This window comes from Cyprinodon variegatus, unplaced genomic scaffold (genome assembly GCF_000732505.1).
Source record: "Cyprinodon variegatus isolate N-32 unplaced genomic scaffold, C_variegatus-1.0 Scaffold419, whole genome shotgun sequence".
NCBI classification, from domain to species: domain Eukaryota; kingdom Metazoa; phylum Chordata; class Actinopteri; order Cyprinodontiformes; family Cyprinodontidae; genus Cyprinodon; species Cyprinodon variegatus.
In genome coordinates, this window is record NW_015150872.1 from 576015 (window position 1) to 596293 (window position 20279).

General features: G+C 35.7%; 1 protein-coding gene across 2 annotated transcripts in view; it reads left to right on the forward strand.

Moving 5' to 3' along the window:
• Nucleotides 1–8095: 8095 nt before the first annotated feature.
• Nucleotides 8096–20279, forward strand: part of LOC107093326 (pituitary adenylate cyclase-activating polypeptide type I receptor-like) — a 44907-nt gene continuing 32723 nt past the window's right edge. The window contains exons 1-2 of one of the 2 annotated variants that reach the window (XM_015388318.1): nucleotides 8096–8180; nucleotides 12933–13028. In XM_015388318.1, coding sequence (XP_015243804.1) covers nucleotides 13010–13028 — 19 coding nt within the window. In that variant the 5' untranslated portion in view covers nucleotides 8096–8180; nucleotides 12933–13009. The remainder of the gene's footprint in view (nucleotides 8181–12932; nucleotides 13029–20279) is intronic. The other variant, XM_015388321.1, reaches the window with a different exon arrangement.

Below are 20279 nucleotides of genomic sequence, written 5' to 3' on the forward strand. Positions count from 1 at the left end.
TTCTACTTACATTGCAGTGTCCATATAATCTGTAATACTCCCTGCATGAAATTTAATAAAGCTATTTATATGCATAAATCAAGTGAAACACTATGGCGATAGCCGTACTGCTCCACTTGTGAAAGCAAAATCTGTTGGACTCACTTTTTGGCATGAGGACAATTATTGTTATTGCCACATCGCCAGACAGGACACTGTAAAAAAATATATATATAAGAAAAAAAAAAAAAAAAAAAGAAATGCAAACTATATAATGAAATGTCCTCTAGTTGTTTCTATGTGTAACCTGGACAGCTGCAGTGCAGTGGTCTCCAGCAGCCTGTATTAAAATCTGTGTCACTATCAAAACAGTTTAGTTAGATTTTTATATTCAGATTAAATTACAACCATTAAAAGATAAATCTATAAATCTTGATCATTCTCATGAGCAGCCTGACGCTGCGAAATAAAAAGATATATGTTTTATTGTCTTTACACATATAGATGTATGAAAAAAGGGCTCTCAGAGCATAAAAATAATCTGTCCTTTAATAAAGTAATAGGGAAACCTAACAAGAATATTTTCGCAATCCAAAACCTATTATCTATTTATGTGGTCACAGATACAGTTGTGCTTTATGTTTTAAATAAGCTGTTATTATTTTGATAGGATGTAAATTTAAAGTTTAATGTTAATGTATATTTAACTCCTGGCTGCCCCAATGTTTATAAAAGATTAGTTTGACGTTTCACTGGCCCCCCTAAGCAGTCCAAATTCAGTGGTGTTCACAGTGGTGTTAGCTTTCTAGGAAAGCCTCTGTTGACTTTAAGGGAAAGATTTGCCAAACTAGAATTTGAGTATTTCCTTGGCAATTGTTGATAGGCCATTGCAAATAAGACACATTTTCTCTGTCTTAATAATATACAAATATCTCTAAAACTCTACTTGAATCAGTCTATACAGATTAAGCTTGAGCCTTTTCAGTACTATTAACAGCAATTCTAAAGGTGATGGTAACAAATCTTTGCAAATCGAGTTCCATAGAAGAATGATTTAATAAGTCTCGGGTTGAAAATAGACTGAAGGATTTCTTCTGACTCCATTATTCCAACACAATTACAGCAGAGAACAAATCAATATGAAACAGGCGAGTAACAGAACAGAATGATAATATATGATCCATAAAGAGCTGCTTGTGATTGAGTAAGAAAAAAAAATAAGAAGAGTACGGTGAAGCCTACAAATTCCCATTTGTTCCTATTTGTCTACCCCATATGTTGCCTTCAATAGAATTTGTAAAGCTTTAAAAACTGTTGGATATTCTTGAACTGCCTGTAATTACTCAAGTGTTGCCCTCATTTAGGGCTGAAGACGTGAACTCAATGCCACTGAACCATGTTGCATCTAATGGAAAGCAGCAGTTACCGCTCAACTCACTGCTGATGTTTTTCTTTCAGAAAAATGTAAAGATTAGACAAGATCGATCTTATTTTCTGCATTTTCCTGGAATTCTGTATATGTGCCTTAAGAAAATAAAAAATATCCCCAAATAACACTTGTTATTCTATGGAACTTTAAATCATTACTCTAAATTGGAGGTTAGAGAATGCTTCTTATCTATTGGTTTAAATATAAAAAAGGGAGCAACACAATAAAGAGATACTGAGCAGTTAATTAATCTCCAAAGGTGATGCTTACTTTTTCACAGGCAGAATAAACAGAGGTTTCCTTTCAACACTTTATGCGCATACATTCAGCTTCAACTCTACTCACATGTTAACAGTCTCAGGTGTTCTATCATTATGCAGAGTGTTTGGTAAACTGTGCTAATTTCAGCCCATTACAGTAGAAAATGAGGCACAGCCCTCAACCATCATCCCTGTAATTGGTTAAATGCAGGTTCCATATATTGCTCCCGACCTGTTGCAAATTTTACCATTTAAAAACATCTGGAACCGGATATAATTAAAAAAAAGTGGTTTCTAAGAGAAGCAAACATTTTTTGATTTGGGTTTAGCTCTCTAATAACTTATCCCACCTATATTTCAGACAAAACCTTTGCCAAATCTTTTTCTGTCCTACTTTTCATATTCGCAAAATGCAACAATTATTTAGAATTGCTCACTTAGGGACTCTATTTTTGTTAAAGTTGCAGAGTATGTGATAAGTTCAAGAGCTAGAAATAATATTTTATTGTAGATATTTGTGAATATTGCTTTTAAAGCAGAATGCTAATTCACAAAATGTTAATACATAACAAAACATTGTTTAACAGTTTTGCTAATAACTTTAATATTCAAATCCAAAATGTTGTGAAGCTCAAGCCAAATATTAACAGCTTCACCTGAACCACTTGCAATGTCTCCTACGTTCAGCTTCAGCTTCAACCAATCAATGCACCTTCTCTACGAAGCCAATCATCTTTCAAGATGCCCTTCATTTAGTTTCCTGTCTCACTTGTTTTCTGCAAACAATTGACATTGATAAAACATTTCTAATTGCATATTTTCTCTGTTTGAGTTTCTCCAAATTAAAAGTTTGTTGTGATTTTTTGGAGTAAATGAAAATTGCTATATTACAATAAAAGATTAAGTTGCTTTTTAAACATAATATTTTACAAAAACAAGCAAAATATCAAATTACTTAAAAGTAATTGCAAAAAGTAATCAAAAAAGGTATAAATTGTCACGGGTTTGTACTTTTAGGTTCTGTTTAATTTTTTGTTTTTGAGTTTCATTGGTTTCATTTTCATTTCATGTTTTTTTTCTGGTTGAATTTGAGTTCTTGGAGCCTTTTGTGGTGCAAAAAAAAAGGATGGTTGACCTGTTTGGTTTTCTTAGTTATATAATTAAAGTAGATAAAATCCCGAATGTTCTAATCTATTAGAACAATATATTAATTATATATATATATATATATATATATATATATATATATATTTTTTTTTTTTTTTTTTTTTCTTTTTTAGGACGTTTAATGTTTTCTCTTTTTTTGGATGGAAAAATTCTCCTGGTGCATTTTGTGCAGAACACACCCTTTGGTAATCAGCATGTCAGGAACCTTTATATCTAAGGTTTTCTTATCCCATGCTCTGTTTAATCCTGGCATTTCCTCTCAGTAACTTGATTTGTGCAGTGCAGAAATTAAACCAGCCAATCATGTTCTAACTCTGACTCAGCGAAACTCTTTATCACATGAAATTGCTCTCTAATCAGCCTGAGAACTACCTGGAAGCAGCCACTTTGTTGGTTCTTACAAAGTCTTGCTTTGACTTTGACGATGTTATAAATATTCTTCTTTGTTGTTGCTCCTTTTCTATTTCTCCTAATGCTGATAAAATATTTTTTTCTAATATTAAAAGATCTGTCCTGGAAAATTAAGGTCTGATTTTCCAATCCGTGGAAAACTGTTTCCCCCGCACCTGTAGAGCTCAGAACAGAGACCCGACCCGTTACCTGCAATTATCCCTATTTGAACCCGGCTGGGACTGCACGGACCTGTAAATAATAATGTGCGACCCAACCTATGATGAAAAAGTGTTATACTCAGGCATTTATAAGAAAAGAGGCAGTAAAGATCATTGCCTCACTTCACATACAGTGCGCTTTGAGCTTACAGATTGACAGCTGTAAATTAGCCGAAGAAGGTTTGCCTTGTTGCTTAAAAAAATGTTATCTGGATATTCTTGAATCAATTAATTTTTTTTAAGATGCAGAGTTAATAATTACAATTAAATCATTAATTTTATTTTTAATGGTCCTGTATCATACAGTACCATTTTCCAACTGTGTGAAATTATTTGGCTGCCACGATTCATCCAAAACAATAATTTCAGTATTTTATATTATTAATATTTTTGGACTCATTTTACACTGTTTAGCAACAAGTCACCAACCTTCATTTCAGTATCACACATCACCTTGGTAAAAAAATAAAATAAAATCTCAACCACCAAATAAATAATTTTAAAAAGCTCATAGTCAATGAGGTAGACAGAGTAGAGCACCACTTTATTGCACATTCCTCCGACCCCAACAACGCCCCCCCGCCCCCCACACACAACACAAACACGCACACCCACACACACACCACTACCATCCTGCCAACTTGTAGGGCCTCTTTTCCCTTATCATGAAAGGAGAAGAAGAATCTGTAGAGTTCTCACCCATCTCCAGCCCTGGATTGATTTTATGTAGCATTCCATGAGGAGAGCAGGGTAATGAGATCACAGCATGCATTTTTCATGGACAAGATGAAAGCACAACAGACTCAGAATCTACAATTTAAATAAACTGAGGCCCATGTCCTTCTCAACGTCTGGCTCTGAATATAAACTCATCAGTCACTGTTATGCTGCTTGAAATAGAGAACGATAACTTTATTGAATAACATGGTAAGGATATAGAATAAAAAATAAAGAAAGCATGGCAATTACCACTGTAAGGCTTCTCTTTCTTGGAAAAATTGAGAGTGTAGAATTTTGTTCTACATATTGCCCATTCAGTTTACCGAAGAAAAGACATTTTGATGTAATTCGATCTATGACCCCAAAACACAACAGCAGCAGTTTCATATATCAATATTTTGAAGAGCTATTTTTTTTTTTTGTGTTAGCATGTACATTAGAGGGATATTACATGTCAGGTTGTACAAACAGAGCAGCCTAGCTGCTAGCTGCCATCTGTAGGGAGCCTGAAAATAGACTTGCAGCCATTTCCTCTGGCTGCTTGACAGTGAAAGAGTAGACTGCTCAATACCAGTGATTACACTCTGATAAAGGCAGTAATTTCATTGCAGTAGGCAGGAGCTAATGGTGTTTTTTTCTTGGCAAAGACTTGTGCTTCACAACCGCCTTTTTTGTAAAGGCATGTTTCTACTTAGTGAGGGATAATATGACAAGGTATTCAGATCTAGACCTATTTCCAAATAAAAAGTTCTCGAGTTATCAGTTGATCTATACAAATTTTTCTTTTTTTTTCCTTCCTTCCTGACTGGCAATGTGACAATAAGAATAATTATCTTAAGGCCAAAAAGAGCCCAACAGATTTTGCTTTCACAAGTGGAGCAGTATGGCTATCGCATAAAAGGCATAAAAATACCTTTATTATAATTCATGCACGGAGTATTAGAGATTATATGGACACTGCAATGTAAATAGAACAGGAAAGGAAAAACAGAAAAATGAGAAAAGATGAAAGAAAGAGGGATAAAATGGGAGATAAATGGGAGATAACGATAAAACATTAGTTTTATCACTCAGTCTGCTTTATCACCTGCAAAGAGAGCTAAAAAGAAGAACACAACCAACGGATATTGTATAAGAGATACAATAAAGTAACCCTTTAATACTATTACTAAGTTGTATTATTTAATCTGACATGTATACTGTGATAGCTGAAGATCAAATTATGGGCTTCCTGTATGGAAGTGAATCTCGAAGTACCTGGAGCCAAGCCCTTGTAGTTGTTTGTGAGAGTGCACTTGTGCATGTAAAGTTTATCCAAAGGAGAAATACTAAATAGTGGTTGTCAAGAGCCAAAGAAGCGCCCCTCGAGAGCACCGAGGTGAGCACTGGGGGACCCAAACCCCCAGATGCCCAAATGGACCCCAAGAGCAGGCGCCCAGGAGGGGCCAACCCAGGAAACCAAGGGAGGAGGAGAGACGACCTTGAGGAAACGCCAGCAAGCGTAACACCGGAGCCCCTGGGAGCCGCGGGGACAAATCAGCTAGCTACCCCGAAGTGGATCCGGCAATGGGCCTCAGGGACCCGAGGCCCCAGGGACGCCCCACCCCCCGGCGGGAGCCCTGGCCAGGCCCCGGGGTGGGCAGGACCCGCGGAGCAGCCGCCAGGAATAAGCCAATACCGGCCTGGGCATCCACCCTCAAACACCGAGCACCACCAGTGCACCGGCGAGCCCAGGCGCCAGCCCGCGGAGGGAGGGCAGGATGTGGGGAATGGGCTCCCTACTTAGCAGAGACTTGAGATGTTCTTAATATGTGTGTGAAGTAAACATATTTTTCTAAATTTTCAAGAAGATATTATCTCGTAATGTGAACAGCTCAAGTCCTTCTATGCAGTTCTCATGCTTGCAACCTTCTACCCCTAATTATTTAACCAGACCTCAAACCAGTTACTGTTGCCAGATTATTTGAAAGCCTCTCAGCTAGTAGATTTCTGTCTTTCCATCAACTTAAATTTTCATATGCCCATAAATACTGGATGAGAATTTGCAACATTCTTTCAGTCTGACTTATTGGTTAGCCGAAAGCCAGTCATTAGTTACAAATCTTTTGAACATTTATTCATTAGTTCCCCTCATCAAAATTGTAAATCGACAAAACCTCTTCTGTTTGCAACTTTGTATCATCTACCAGGTCTTTACATTCAATTTTTAGATCAGTTTTTAGAGTTCCTATCTGAATTATTTTTAATTACTGACAATGTCATTATAGTGGGGCGCTTTAACATTCATGCTGATATTGAAGGTGACAGCTTAAATGCTGCATTTAATGCTATCTCAGACTCAGTTGGCTTTGTTCAAAATGTACATAGTCCCACACATTCTTATATTCATACTTTGAACTTTGTTTTCATATGGCTTATTGTGAAGATATAAAATTCCTTACAACTCTATCTAATCTGAACACTTTTTAGTAACTTTCAAACTTACTTTAACAAAGTTCTTTTTCTACAAAAGAAGGTTTCACTTTAGCAGATAATTATTGGTTAATGCAGTAAACATTTTAAATAATCTGTTCCACTTTTTCTCCTCTGTGTCACTTAACAATACACCAGAGGGTAACTATTTAATTTATTTCCCTTCACCAATTGCTGATGATTGATAGGGTTACTACTTCTCTAGATCCTGCTTTGGATCATTTGGTTTGATACAGAGCTGTTCACCGTGAAGCATAATGTTAGGAAACATGAGATAAAATGGCACTCAAAATGTCTGCAGGAATCCAACTTAATCCACAAAACCAGTATACTTGTGTAAAAAATTGCCCTTTGTAAAACAAGAGCAGCGTATTTCTCCTGATTAATGGAGGAGAATAAGCATAATACTAGTTTTCTTTGTAATACATTTCCCTAATTCGCAGAAAGCAAAGTTCTGTTAAACCATCCATTCCCCATGCTCTTAGCATTATGTGATTTTATGGGATTCTTAATAAACAAGATTGATAAATCTTGATAAATAAATGATTGAAAAAAAGAAAGATAATTGACAGCCCTGTAAATATAGTCTCTAAAAGGTGCATATACCGTAAGATAACTAAAGAGCCTGAACTGGGTTTAGACTGTTTTGATCCAGTTAAGCTTGCACAGTTAGCAAAACTACTAAATTAGCTAGGCCTCAAACTACTCAGTTAGATCAAGTTCTAACCAACTTATTTAAGAAATTTTTTTGGTATATATTAGTAAATTTATTAAACACAAAAGATTGTCTCTTGTTAAATACTGGGTCCTTTGTCTGGTACATTACACTCATATTCAAACAGAGTTAAACATTTTAGGAAGGGGGTGAGTGTGTATTGGACAGCACCACCAGTCTTTGCTTAAATGGCCCCCAAGACCATCCCCTATTTATACATGTAAACAGCAACCTATACCTGACATTCTTCTACATAAAACAACACTGATCTTATTGGGATTGATCCCCAATAAGATAATTTTCAAGATAGACTTTTATCCAAAACAGTTACCTAAAATTAAAGCAGTTCTAAAAACCTTCAGTTTTAGTTGATTTTGGCTCAGCCCAGTGGACAAAACTGTATAATTTTGCCTAAAGGAAAACAGCAATTCCTATGAGGGACCAGCACATATACAGTTATTATGTATGTCTCGACATAAACACAAGCTGTATTTTTGTCCATATATATATTTTACACAAAGAGAAAAATGAAACATGCACTGACTAAAACTAAGTGCTTTGGAAAAGGGGATACAATCTTCAAAATTGCCCCCTAGGTTTATGACTGTATTCGAAGAGACTTCGAATACCCTGTTCTGTAAGAGTTAATAAATTACTTTGCTTCAGGAGGAAAGAGCTGACACACCCACAAAAAATAAAAAAAGAGTCACAAAGAAATTCACTCACTGCCAATCCTCATGTTTTATATATGCTTCTGAGCTTTTGGTGATGAGACAAAATAAAAACCCTGGATTGTTCATTTACATTGTTTATATGGTTCCCATGCGGTGAGTACTGCTGTTTAGCTTCTCTATTTATAGAAACCTTGTTTTTCTTCGCTGCTATTTGCCTTAAGCTTTTTCTCTCAGGTCGGATCATGTCTGGAAAGGTGTTCTGTACATAATTTAGATGCACCAGTTAGCTGTTCTGTCTGAATGCATAAAAAAGATTCTTGTGACTACAGTCACAACTGATTTAGGACTTTCGAACAGAATTCTTTTCTCCTTCAGCTAACTGTCTGCTCCTTGTTGTCTTTTGCATGTATATATCTCTTAGAGTTTTGTAATTGTAAAAAGAAAAAGCAAACTTTGCTAAATTATTATAGTTTGGACACACTGGATGGTTTTCAAGAATGGACTTACTTTGGTCATGCCAATTCAAAACATTAATTACAAAAAAACATTATTTTTTTCTTTAGGCATTCTGAGGTAAACTTGCTAGTATGCTTTGAATGAGGGATACTCTTCTCATACTTACTCTCTATCTTTGCAGATGAACAAAAATTATTTAATCTGAAAAATTTAGGTGTGACAAAAAACATAAAAAAAACATGTTAGAGGTAAATATATGTTGAAGCACCAAACCTACCGGTATGTATTATTTAATTATATATTACCTTACCATGTTTTTCCAAATTATTCCATATGCATTTCCTCAATCACACTAGACTTGACCTTTCAATCAGACTAGCATAATCCTTCATGGTTAGAGCGACTGATTTGACCGGGTTTACCTACATTTCAGAAACATTGTTTTCATCACTGTCTTGAAAAAAGGTTATCTTGAATGCTTATAAAAATCCTCATACATTTGCTGTTATTGCTCTATGAATAAAAGCATAGCTATTAGAAATTCCCAAAGCTTTTGATAGTCATCCATGCTCAATCAAATGTAAATACCTAAAAAAGAAAAATAATAAACTTTCTACCTCCAATAGAGTTATGTTGATGGAGCACTGAATGGTAACTTAAGTCAGACTCTAGTGGTCTAGAGCACTCTAATTATTAAATTTTCTGAGCTAGTGTGCAGCTTTTCTTAACTTGCAGTGTTTTGCTAATGGCAGCATTTTCCATTGGCTTGAGTTTTGTGTGTTTCTGAGTTAGCATAATTAATCTATTCGAGCAGTTTTGTATTTACAACGTTGTTCCATTTACTCGTCTCTGTCCTATGCAGCTTTTCTTTTTATAACACATTTTTCTTTCTCACATGTTTTTTATGTCTGTGCTTTAGTCAAATTTTTATATTTCCAAGTTTCATTTTATATCTTATCTTATTTTAGTTTTTTGCAGACCTTTTCACTTAGCTGGAAATCATGAAATTGTTGAATTCCATAACTTTTGCATCCATCTGCTACTGTAGGTTTATCCCCAGTTGTACTGTTGCACTATACAAACTGAAAGGAATAGCAAAAAACAAAGGGTTAATTTTCCACATCCTGTAAAATTCCTTTAAATCTACAGTTACATGGCTAAAGAATGGATAATGTTAGCTGATGCAACATAACATAAATCTGAGGAAATCCAAACAGGCTTTGTTGTAAAGAAACAAAGATTTTGGAACAATCCTTCCAACATGCAAGATGAAAATATGTCACCTATATTAACAACCTGAAACCAATCAATAATAACAAATTCCACAAATTCTGTCTGTAAAATTTATCAAATATTCAACCAAATATCTATAAAACCCTGAATGAAAGTATTCAGTCTCATATTTATGGGCGAGCTGGAAGTTAAATTGTGTTATACAGTTTTTATTTTCTTTTTTTCGTTTGTTTTTGCTCACATGCTTTATATATAATTTTTTTGAATGTATCAAAAATAACCTTTTTTTAACATTTCTGTTAGTTTTTTTAAGCTGTGCTTTTAAAATGTACAAGAGCTCATGTTAAGAGTTAGGCAAACATTACTCAAAGCAGACTTTGCTGTGCTTGTTCTGCATGTCCTTAGCCTTGTCAACACCCACTTCTCATTGTACGTTTTTCACCGTCACATTGTGAACGAGTTAGAAACCTTTTTCTTTGCACAAATTCGGGACTTAAATTTAAACAGTCTGATTTGGAAGAAGGTGAAGAGCAGTGAGGTAACAGTCAGGGGAATGAAGAATATCTTTAATTTTTTATAGCAATACTGTTGCATGTGTTTCTAGTACAAAGCTCTGTGTCTGTGTTGTTGCAAGGCCACTAGCTAGAGTCTCCATGGCAATGGCAAAGCAAAGTAAAAGATCGAGATATTTTTGTGAGGACCCATATGGAGAACTCCATTGATCTGGATGAGACTCTAGCTGGAGGGATGATTCACTTGCTTAGCTGAGAAAACAAGAACACAGAGAAGTGAGAACATAAGGACATCTAAGAGGGCCAAGCTTTCATAGAGAAACTCCAAAATCCCTTTCACCATCAAATTCAACACAACATTTGAGAGTTTTCTTTTCAGACTGGAAAGTAATTCAGAAATGTATTATCAAAATGTTGTTCAGAGTTATCTGTGTGTAAGTTTCTAGGTACGAGTGCAAAACATTTACAGAGATATTTCTAATACAAAGCCAAAAAAATCAATGCAAATTTTGAAATAAATTAGTTTTACTGCTTGCTAATTTGCTGTAGCTTCTCTCATGAAGAAAACAGCACTGATAACATGGTAGCACTGACATCTCCAAGAAGCTGGGTTCACACTCTTCTGTATTTTTTGAAACATTTTTTAAAAATAAAAAATGTATTCAGTGAGTAAAATGAATACATTTCCTTTTTCTTTAGTCAAAGTGTTTTTGCAAAAAAAACAGCAAAAAAAGTGTTTTCCCTAAGGTACTATACACAGCATGCAGCCGTTAAACCAGCTGATCAAATGTGCTCCTCTTCTTATAATAAAGTAGGACATACATTGCTTAAGTTTTTAGTTAAGGGCTCGCTTAGTAAGATGGACTAATTCTAAAATGGCAAATTTTTCCAGACACCACCAAAATATTTATCAATCCCCAAAAATTGCCCAGTTGTTACTTCTAAGCGATTGGACTGTTTCAAGAAGCAGAAGTGGCCCAAAATAAATGACAAAAAAAACAAGCTATGCATAACAGGTCTCCTTTAAGTTACATACAAACCGTAATAAACTAAATAATACAAAGAACAAACCATTCTGGGGGAGATTGATGTAAAAATAAAATTTTATCCTTGCTTGACTGTTTTTTTCTTTTGTTTTGCATCCAGATGTTTTCATGATTTCTGGACTAATTTGTGTTAGTACACTGAGTTTTAGAGATTTATATTTTTGGTGCATTTAATGATAATCATATTTATTTTCTTGTGTTATACTTAAACATAAATTAATAAATCAGATAGCATAGATTTATTTAATCCTGGAGGGACTCACACGGACAAATATTGAATGCAACATTTTCTCCAAAATTACTATTGTGTGGGGTGAAGGGCCCTCCAGTGACGCATTCAAAATTATTTCCAACGTATCAAAGTCAAGTCTCAATTTTTCTGGTTACTTTATTTACATAATGTTTTGGAAGTCTGCTGGTCACCATCAGTTCTTCATTTTTAAGTTGTATATTTGGTCTTTTCTTTACAATGAAATCAGCAGGTACATTCAGCTACAACTGCAAATGGGTTCCCTGATGTGTTTTCTGCCTGCTATAATTCTAGGTAAACATTAGTTTTACAGTATTAGACAAAATTATAGATCCTGATGGTAGATTCATAATAATAAAAAATATGTATTCATAACCAAAACTTATGTATTGTCAGCATATGTGGCCAAAACGTTGAGGTCCCCTCATTCTTCCACAAACTTTTCCATGCACTTTCAAAACATGGGGATTATTCTCTAATTATTGGAGGTGACCTCAACTTTAGTCTGAATGAGGAAATAGACAGGTTGAATACAAAAGGGACTCTGTTGGGACACGCAGTTGTCAATCATTAAATGTAGTCAAACAATACATGAGCGACTTTGGTCTTTGTGATGCATGGCGATCTCTTCCTCCTATAAGTAACAAATATACCTTCTTTTTAAATCTCCATCCTTCCTACTCTCTTTTGGACTATTTCCTAATCAGCAGCTTGCTGCTGTCTAATGTTTCAGATGTAGTAATACATCCTATCACTGTCAGTGATCATGCTCATGTCACTTTGACCGTAATAAATAAGAAAATAACCCCACAAAACAAAAGCTGGAGACTTAATCCATCCCTGCTTAAAGATGAAGTGGGCTCCATACTTGAAGTACAATGATTTACCAGGAACATCAGCATCTATCCTCTGGGAAGCAAGAAAAAACAGTGATGAGTCTTGTTTCTGCATTTTTTTTTAATAATTTTTTTTAGTTTTTCTTCTACTTGCTCTGATTCAGTTTTATTTTCCTATATTGTAATCATATAAAGCACTTTGCAATGTCTTTGTATTGAATTGTGCTATATAAATAAATTTGCCTTTGCCATCAGAGGTAAAATAATTTCATTCATTCTTTGGCTCTTCACAACCACTTTTAACCATTTTCCCTATGGATAAACATAACACACACAAGCACAATCTCAAAAACACCTACTGGTGCTTGGATCTGGTTTCTTACATACTCACCAGTTTTTACCTTCAGCTACCACTTTATGCATTCCGTATTGATTAATACTGTTTGTTGTTGTATTGTATGTGTAGTTCTATATCAGTTAGTTGTGCTGTTCTTTTTGCATCTCTCTTTGCAGGTGATGAAGCAGATTGATGTTTTGTCAATATCTCTCTTTTGTCTTCTTTTTCGTTGCAGGGAGGATCCTTCATGCTCACCTTCACACCCATCCTATGATGGGGATCAAGCCTGGATGAGAGCAAAACACTGCCAATATGCCATTATACAGTACCTGTAAGTTAGAAACACATTCAGCGATCTTCTGGAACACGTCAAATACATTGATATGTGTTGGAGATAAGTTTTTGATAAGTTATGCACAAGTTACTCATAGGTTTTGGATAAGCTAGACAAAACGACTTATGAGTAACTTACACTTAACGTACGTCAACAATCATATAACTTACCTTTAAGTTATGGCCCACGTACGATCATGCGCTGCATACGCTGGGACGTATGTCGACATGTGCCAGTTGTTCCAGCATGTTCCAGCGTGCTCATAACTTATACAAAACTTATACAAAAAATATCCATAACTTATCCAATGCAGGCCAGCTTTTTTGCCAAATATTTCATACATCAGGCATATGCTGGTCTAAAATGTCAAGGTGTGACAGGGGCTTTATGGCTTTATCAGTAGCTCAAAAATGGTATTTAATTAATTCTTGGTGAGTTATCAGGAAACACAGAAAGAGAAAATAAATTTAAGAGACATTCAGCAAACACTACTAATTAATCATATTGTAATAAAAAAGGATACATTTGTTTAAAAGTGATTTATAGCTGTTGTTTCCAAATGCATGAGGCATTACCAAGGCCAGCCAGGCATTACCTTGTCTTTTAAAAGTATAAATATATTTCACAAATCAATTAGCATTTTTTTCATTCCCTCCATCTCTCTTCAACCTCTCTACATGTTTGCTTCCAAGTAGAAACTGTTGTCATGGTAATATTGTTCATTCCTGCATGTTAGACTTTATCGCAGAAAAAAAAGAAATGTTATATTTATATTCCCCATGGACATTTGTGGCTGCTGTTATTGCCCAAACAGGATGTATATGCAGACACACTATGATTCTGTTATAGACCGTGTAATCAACAGCGTAGGATGAAGGATTTGCATATTAGTCACATTAGTGGCTTGTGGGAGCTACAGTATTAACACTGAAAGGTGTCTCTGGTTTCCTCCTTATTCTGCTACAAAGATTGATGAGAATGACCAAGCGCAAATAGCAGGATATCTTCTGACTGTATATGAATTTGTGATTTTGAATCTAAAATTACAATACAGTAAGCAGATCCAGGACTGCTGTGGTTGTTCTACTGTAAAAGAAAAAAAAAACATAACTTTCACAATTTTTTTATAGAAAAAATTTTACACCTGAAATAAGAGACTCCTGGAGAGTAATTCATGGAAGAGATTTCAGTATGCTTTAAGTGGTATTTAAGTGGGTATTGTTAAATATACAGTTTATTATATTTCACATATGAATTCTGAAGCAAATGTTTCTTTTCACTAAAAGATTTATAAAATGCTCAACCATATCACCTACATATACTTGTAACTAGGGATGCACGATATTGGGATTTTGGACGATATCCGATATGCCGATATTTTAAAACTCATGTAGCCGATAACCGATATCGATACCGATGTTAAAGCTGGTCAAAAATAAGTAGTCATTGAAAATAGCAGTTTTGTTATCCATTTCTGACACTTTGAAAAATAATATTTTCATATGCTGATCTCAAATTGATTTTTAAAAACGCGGTATCGATCTATTTTACTTTCAAAATCTCGTGAAATTTCATCGTTCTGTGACAAACTCTCGTGATATTTTGCAAATTCTTGTGAGATTTTTAGTAAAATAGATCGATACCGCGTCAATATATCAACATATAAAAATATGGCAAAATTTCGTGAATTTTGGGGGGATTTAGTAGCATAACAATGACATATAGCAATATTTCATTAGTAAAAGAGATTGATATGGTGTTTTTAAATGGCAATATACCAGCATATGAAGACATTGTGATATTTTAATGTATCAATATTTTTTCCCACGTCTTTAGAAGTTTTTAAGTCTGTAAAAAAGAAGTTTTTGAGGAAGAAGAAGTAGTATTTTTTATTTTTTATTTAAACTTTAGAAACTCAGAAGCTGATCAAATATCGGGTTAAATATCGGTGGGGTGGCCGATGTCCGATATTCAGTTTAAGGCCGATACAGGCCGATACCGATAGGGGGCCGATTATATTGTGCATCCCTACTTGTAACAATTAAAAATGCACTGTTTGACCTTATTTCTTAATTTCACAACAAATTCACCACATAAACCAGATGGTCGAAGGGTTTTTGAAATGTCAAAAATGTACTTCAGGGCAGGTTTAAATGACAGGTGTCCCACTGCTTTGCTGTCAAGTGCCTGGACTAAAATATCAACCAATTCCTGGACTGTCTGTGGTGTAGCATGGTGTTGGTGAATGGATCAAGACATGATGTCCCAGATGTGGTCAATCGGATTCAGGTCTAGGGAATGGGTGGGCCAGTCTCTAGCTTCAATGCCTTCTTTTTGCAGCAACTGCTGACACACTCTATCCACATGAGGGCTAGCATTTTCCTGCATTAGGAGGAACCCAAGGCCAACCACACAAGTATATGGTCTCAAAAGGGGTCTGAAGATTTCATCTTGGTATCTAATGGCAGTCAGAATACCTGTGGCAAAAATATGGAGGGATGTACAGCCCTCCAAAGAAATGCAATCCCACACCATTACGGACCCACTGCCAAACCAGTCGTGCTGAAGGATGTTGCAGGCAGCAGAAAGCTCTCCATGGTGTCTCCACACTCTTTCACATGTCCTCAGTGTGAACCTGCTTTCATCTGTGAAAAGCACAGGGTGCCAGTAGCGACTTTATTTTCCTTGGTAAATGCCAAGTGTCCGTCACGGTATTGGGCTGCGAGCACAACCCCCATCAGTGGACACATACTCATCCTCATGGAGTCAGTTTCTAACCTTTTCTGCAGAGACATGCACATATGTGGTCTGCTGCATGTCATTTTGCAGGGCTCTGGCAGTGCTCCTCCTGTTCCTCCTTACACAAAGGCGGAGGTAGCTGTCCTGTTGCTGAGTTTTTGCCCTCCTATAGCCTCCTCCACGTCTCCTAGCATACTGGCCTGTCTTCTGGTAGCGTCTACAGCCACTAGATACTATGCTGACAGACACAGCAAAGCTTCTTACGACAGCTGACATTGATGTGCCATTCTGGATGAGAGGCACTACCTGAGCCACTTGTGTGGGTGGTAGTATACGTATGTCTCATGCTACCATGAGTGTGAAAGCACTACTAACATTAAAAAGTGACTAAAACATCAGCCAGACAGCCTCAGTACAGATAAGTGGTCTGTGGTCCCCACCTACAGAACCACTGCTTTTGTTGAGCTGGTTTAGCCAATTGCCAATAATTTGCACCTGTTGTCTATTCCATTTGCACAACAACTTGCTAAACTGATTGTGAATCAGTGCTGCTTCATTAGTGGACAGTGTCATTTCTTAGAAGTTTGATTCATTTGGAATTATATTGTATTGTTTATATGTTCCCGCTATCACCCATAACTATTGATCTATCATCTCTAATTTATTGCTCTGACAAGCAGTTCTTTTTGGGGATGTTCATTCTACTATTTCTAGTTCTTTGCTTTGTGTGGCCATTTTTGACATTCATACAGATTGTAAGGAAAGTGAAGCATCAAGAAAATGCAGCTTGAACTTAAATTAATTATTACAAATGGTAAAAAGGAAGAGGATTAAGTTTGCCCCACTTAATTTTTATTTTCAGCATTTCCTTTTTAGAGTGTATAGGAGGCTTTAAGATAAATTCTGGTTTTGTTTATTTTGTTTGAAGCATATAAAGCCACACCATTTTCTGTGGTAACAATGAATTTAAGAAAGATGCCAGCGACCGACTAACAACGGAGCGTGCATATTGAGCATTTATATTAAACTAGTGTATTTCAACTGAGAAGCTGGGATTGGAGTTTCTACAGAGAAGACTTGGCACATACTTGGTTATAAATGATGGACTAACTGTGAGATAATGGTTTCCTGTGTGGGCTTTTGTGCTGTTTGGATGGTTTGGCCACCATGCAACTTGGAACAAGTCAAGGTATTACCATAAAAAAGAAATCTCATAGTAGCTTGCATTAATGTCAGGAAAATGAACAGCAGGGATGATTAACTTTGACGCTTTTGTTAAAACTCAATTGCATTTTACCTTTTTTATCCCAGAATTTATGTTTATATTGCTTCACCACTTCCCTAGATTTCACTCAGCCTTTTATTGCTTCTTCCCTTTGAGATACCCCAGTCTGCAGCTAAACCTATGAAGAACAACCAATTAGAGTATTCACTTATCACACTTTCTTCTGTGTTTTTCTTGTTGTTTTTCCACTCATGACCCTCCTGTGGTTATTGATCAGCGTATTTGAATCTTGTCAATATCTGGAAACAGCCATTCTGAATGATCTAGATCTCAATAGTTTATAGTTATTCTCTTAATTCCTGTTTTGGACATGCTCACCACCCCACCCCCACCCGACAGGGTCCCCTTTCCTGTTTGTCTTTTCTTTTTTCTAGGAATCCTCCTAGCTGAGTAAGACTTTGTGTCAATGATGGTTTGTATGTCTTTTTGACTCTTACTATTAATAGTTTTTTTTCTTACTCTGCTCTCTTCTTATTGGTCAGCTAATCCACCCCCCAGCTGACCACCAGCCCCCACCTCTCACCCGGTACGTACACATACATCCTTACACCCACTACCTTGCTTTTTTCTGCCCCAGCATCCCCAATCACCCCTTGCCTCAAGCAACACTCCACATCCCCTTGCTCAGTTGCCATGGCAACCCCATACAGCTCATTTCTACTCTTTTTTTTTTAGATATCAAACATAGATAGATTACAGATGATGTCACTGTGTCAAATAGATCACAATAGAATCAAAAGCAATCAGTTGCAGCTGTTTGAATGTATTTTATTTTATTTTTTTTTTAAGAACAGAATATTTGTTCTTTTGCTGTTCAGCTCAGGGTGGGAGATAAAGGCACACCTGAGGTGTTTGAGTCAGCCCTCCACGCTGTGTAGGAGGACTGGATGACTGTAGAATTGGAACTAAAATTAAAATTGAATTCACAGCTTTTACTGTGGTTGAAAATAAAAAAAAAGAAACAGAAGACAGATTGTGGATTTTTTTAGTGCCTGGAGTGTAGTTAGTTAGACCGTTAGTTTGAAGTTAGAGCAAACTCTCTGCAAATAAAATTACTACACAGAAATGCATTAGTATACTGTATAAATTTGTAAAATACCCCGGCTTCTACTCCTGAAAACCTGCTAGAAGTTTCCTCTGTTTTGTCTTCTAAGCTTCTCTACAAAAAGGTTAAGGAGCAGAAAAGTGACAGACTCTTTGTCACACCAGAGCTTTGAAACTCATTTTACTTCCCTGCATTTCCTGATCTACTGACATTTTAATTACTGCTTCCCATAATCCTGCTTAAACATTACAGCAATGTTGGGAAGTTCTCTAAAACAAGCAATATGCTACTGAGTATAGACTGGCAGTGTGGATGAAGTACAGGTTAACGTAGGTTTAAACTGAGAAGACTGGAAAGTTTTTAAGTCATAATAGTCATTTCCATTTCTTATTTCAAATCCGTTAATCATTATTTTAATAAGGACAGTTAAGCCATACAGTTCTCCGCAGTGAAAATTACTTGATGCATCTGGTCAACAAAGTCTACAGCTGTTGGGACCCATGATGCGACAGGGTTAATTTACAATAGAAGATAAATATCAGATTGAAAATCAAAAATTAATATATTCGGAATACTATTATTTATTGTTTATTATTGTTGTTTTTTTTGTCTGCCCATCATTTGGATACATGGGTCCTCTTCTATGGGCTCGTTTTTTCCTGTTTACCTGTTTCTACATAAGTTGATTTTATGTCTAATATACAATTTCTCATTTGATTCGGTCAAATAGTGGGAATCATTATCGTGCTGATCACCCATAATGAGACATTTTTAAATTTTCTAACAAAGGCCATAAAAATCTGTTATAAAATGTTTAATTTTATTCAGTTCATCTTATATCACACTCTAACAAGGTCCCAAGAACCTACAACTTTCCTAAAAGTGGTTATACTGCCTTTTACCCGATATAAGTCCTTTTTGAAGTATTTCACAGGGTTTGTTGCCAAAGCTGTCAGTTTATTTGACCAAAACACTTTCATAGTTCATGTTTGTAGTTGATCTAATTACTGGCAGGAGCTCGAGGGTTTCATAATAAAGCTGAACTTAAGCACAAATTTGCAGAATTTGCAATTGAACATCTACAAAGAAAACAAAATCTCAGGTAAGAAAATTCTGAATATTTACAAAAAAACAAAGGATCTTTATATTCATCATTTAGCATAACACATTTTCTTTAGTAGGCACACATATACATTATGTATGCAAAATTTTAAAACAAAAACGGAAACAACAAGACAGAATAGAAAAGAAACTCTTCAATGAAAAATGAGTGAAACTTGTTTAAGCTATTGATTGGGACTTTCTTATTTCTGTAATGGCATGCCTCAAAAGGCATTTCCTTTGTATGCCATTAGGTAAATAAGTGCAGTGTAATATTTGATTTATAACATTCAGGCCCATGCCTCTCTTTTCTGCAGACCTCTAAGTGTGACCATTTGTCACCTTACTTTTCATTCTCCTGGCTTTTTTTGCCTGCATTAGAAGTCCTTCGTGTATGCTTGTTTGTCATGTTTCCAGTAGTTTTATGGTATTTGATTTGCCCAGTCTTTATATATATATATATATATATATATATATATATATATATGTGTGTGAGGTTTTGGCATGGCCTTGGCAGTCTCCATACCTAAACCCAATAGAGGATCTTTGGAGGGAGCTGAAACTCTATGTTCCTCAGCGACAGCTGGTGAGACTACTGTGGAGTATAGCGAGCCAAAATCCCTCCTGCAGTGTGTGCTTGTGGAAAAACTACAAGAAACGTTTGACCTCTGTAATTGCAAACTAAGGCTATAAACCAAATAATAACATTGATTTTCTCAGGTGTTCAAATACTTATCTGCAGCTGTATCATACAGATAAATAGTTTTAAATAATACATTGTGATTTCTGATTTTTCTTTTTTAGATTATGTCTCTCACAGTGGACATACACAGACCCCTACATGATTTCTAATTGGGAGAACTTGCAAAAATAGCAGGGTGCCTAAGCACTTATTTTCATCGCTGTATCACTACTACTAGACCATCAGCCACAGTTTTTTGTTCTACTCAACGTTACAAACAGCTCTTCCATAGACAGCTTTCTGTGAACAGGTTATGGTGTGTGCAGAAAACTGGGAAACTGACATAATGTATATGTATATATATATATATATATATATATATATATATATATATAT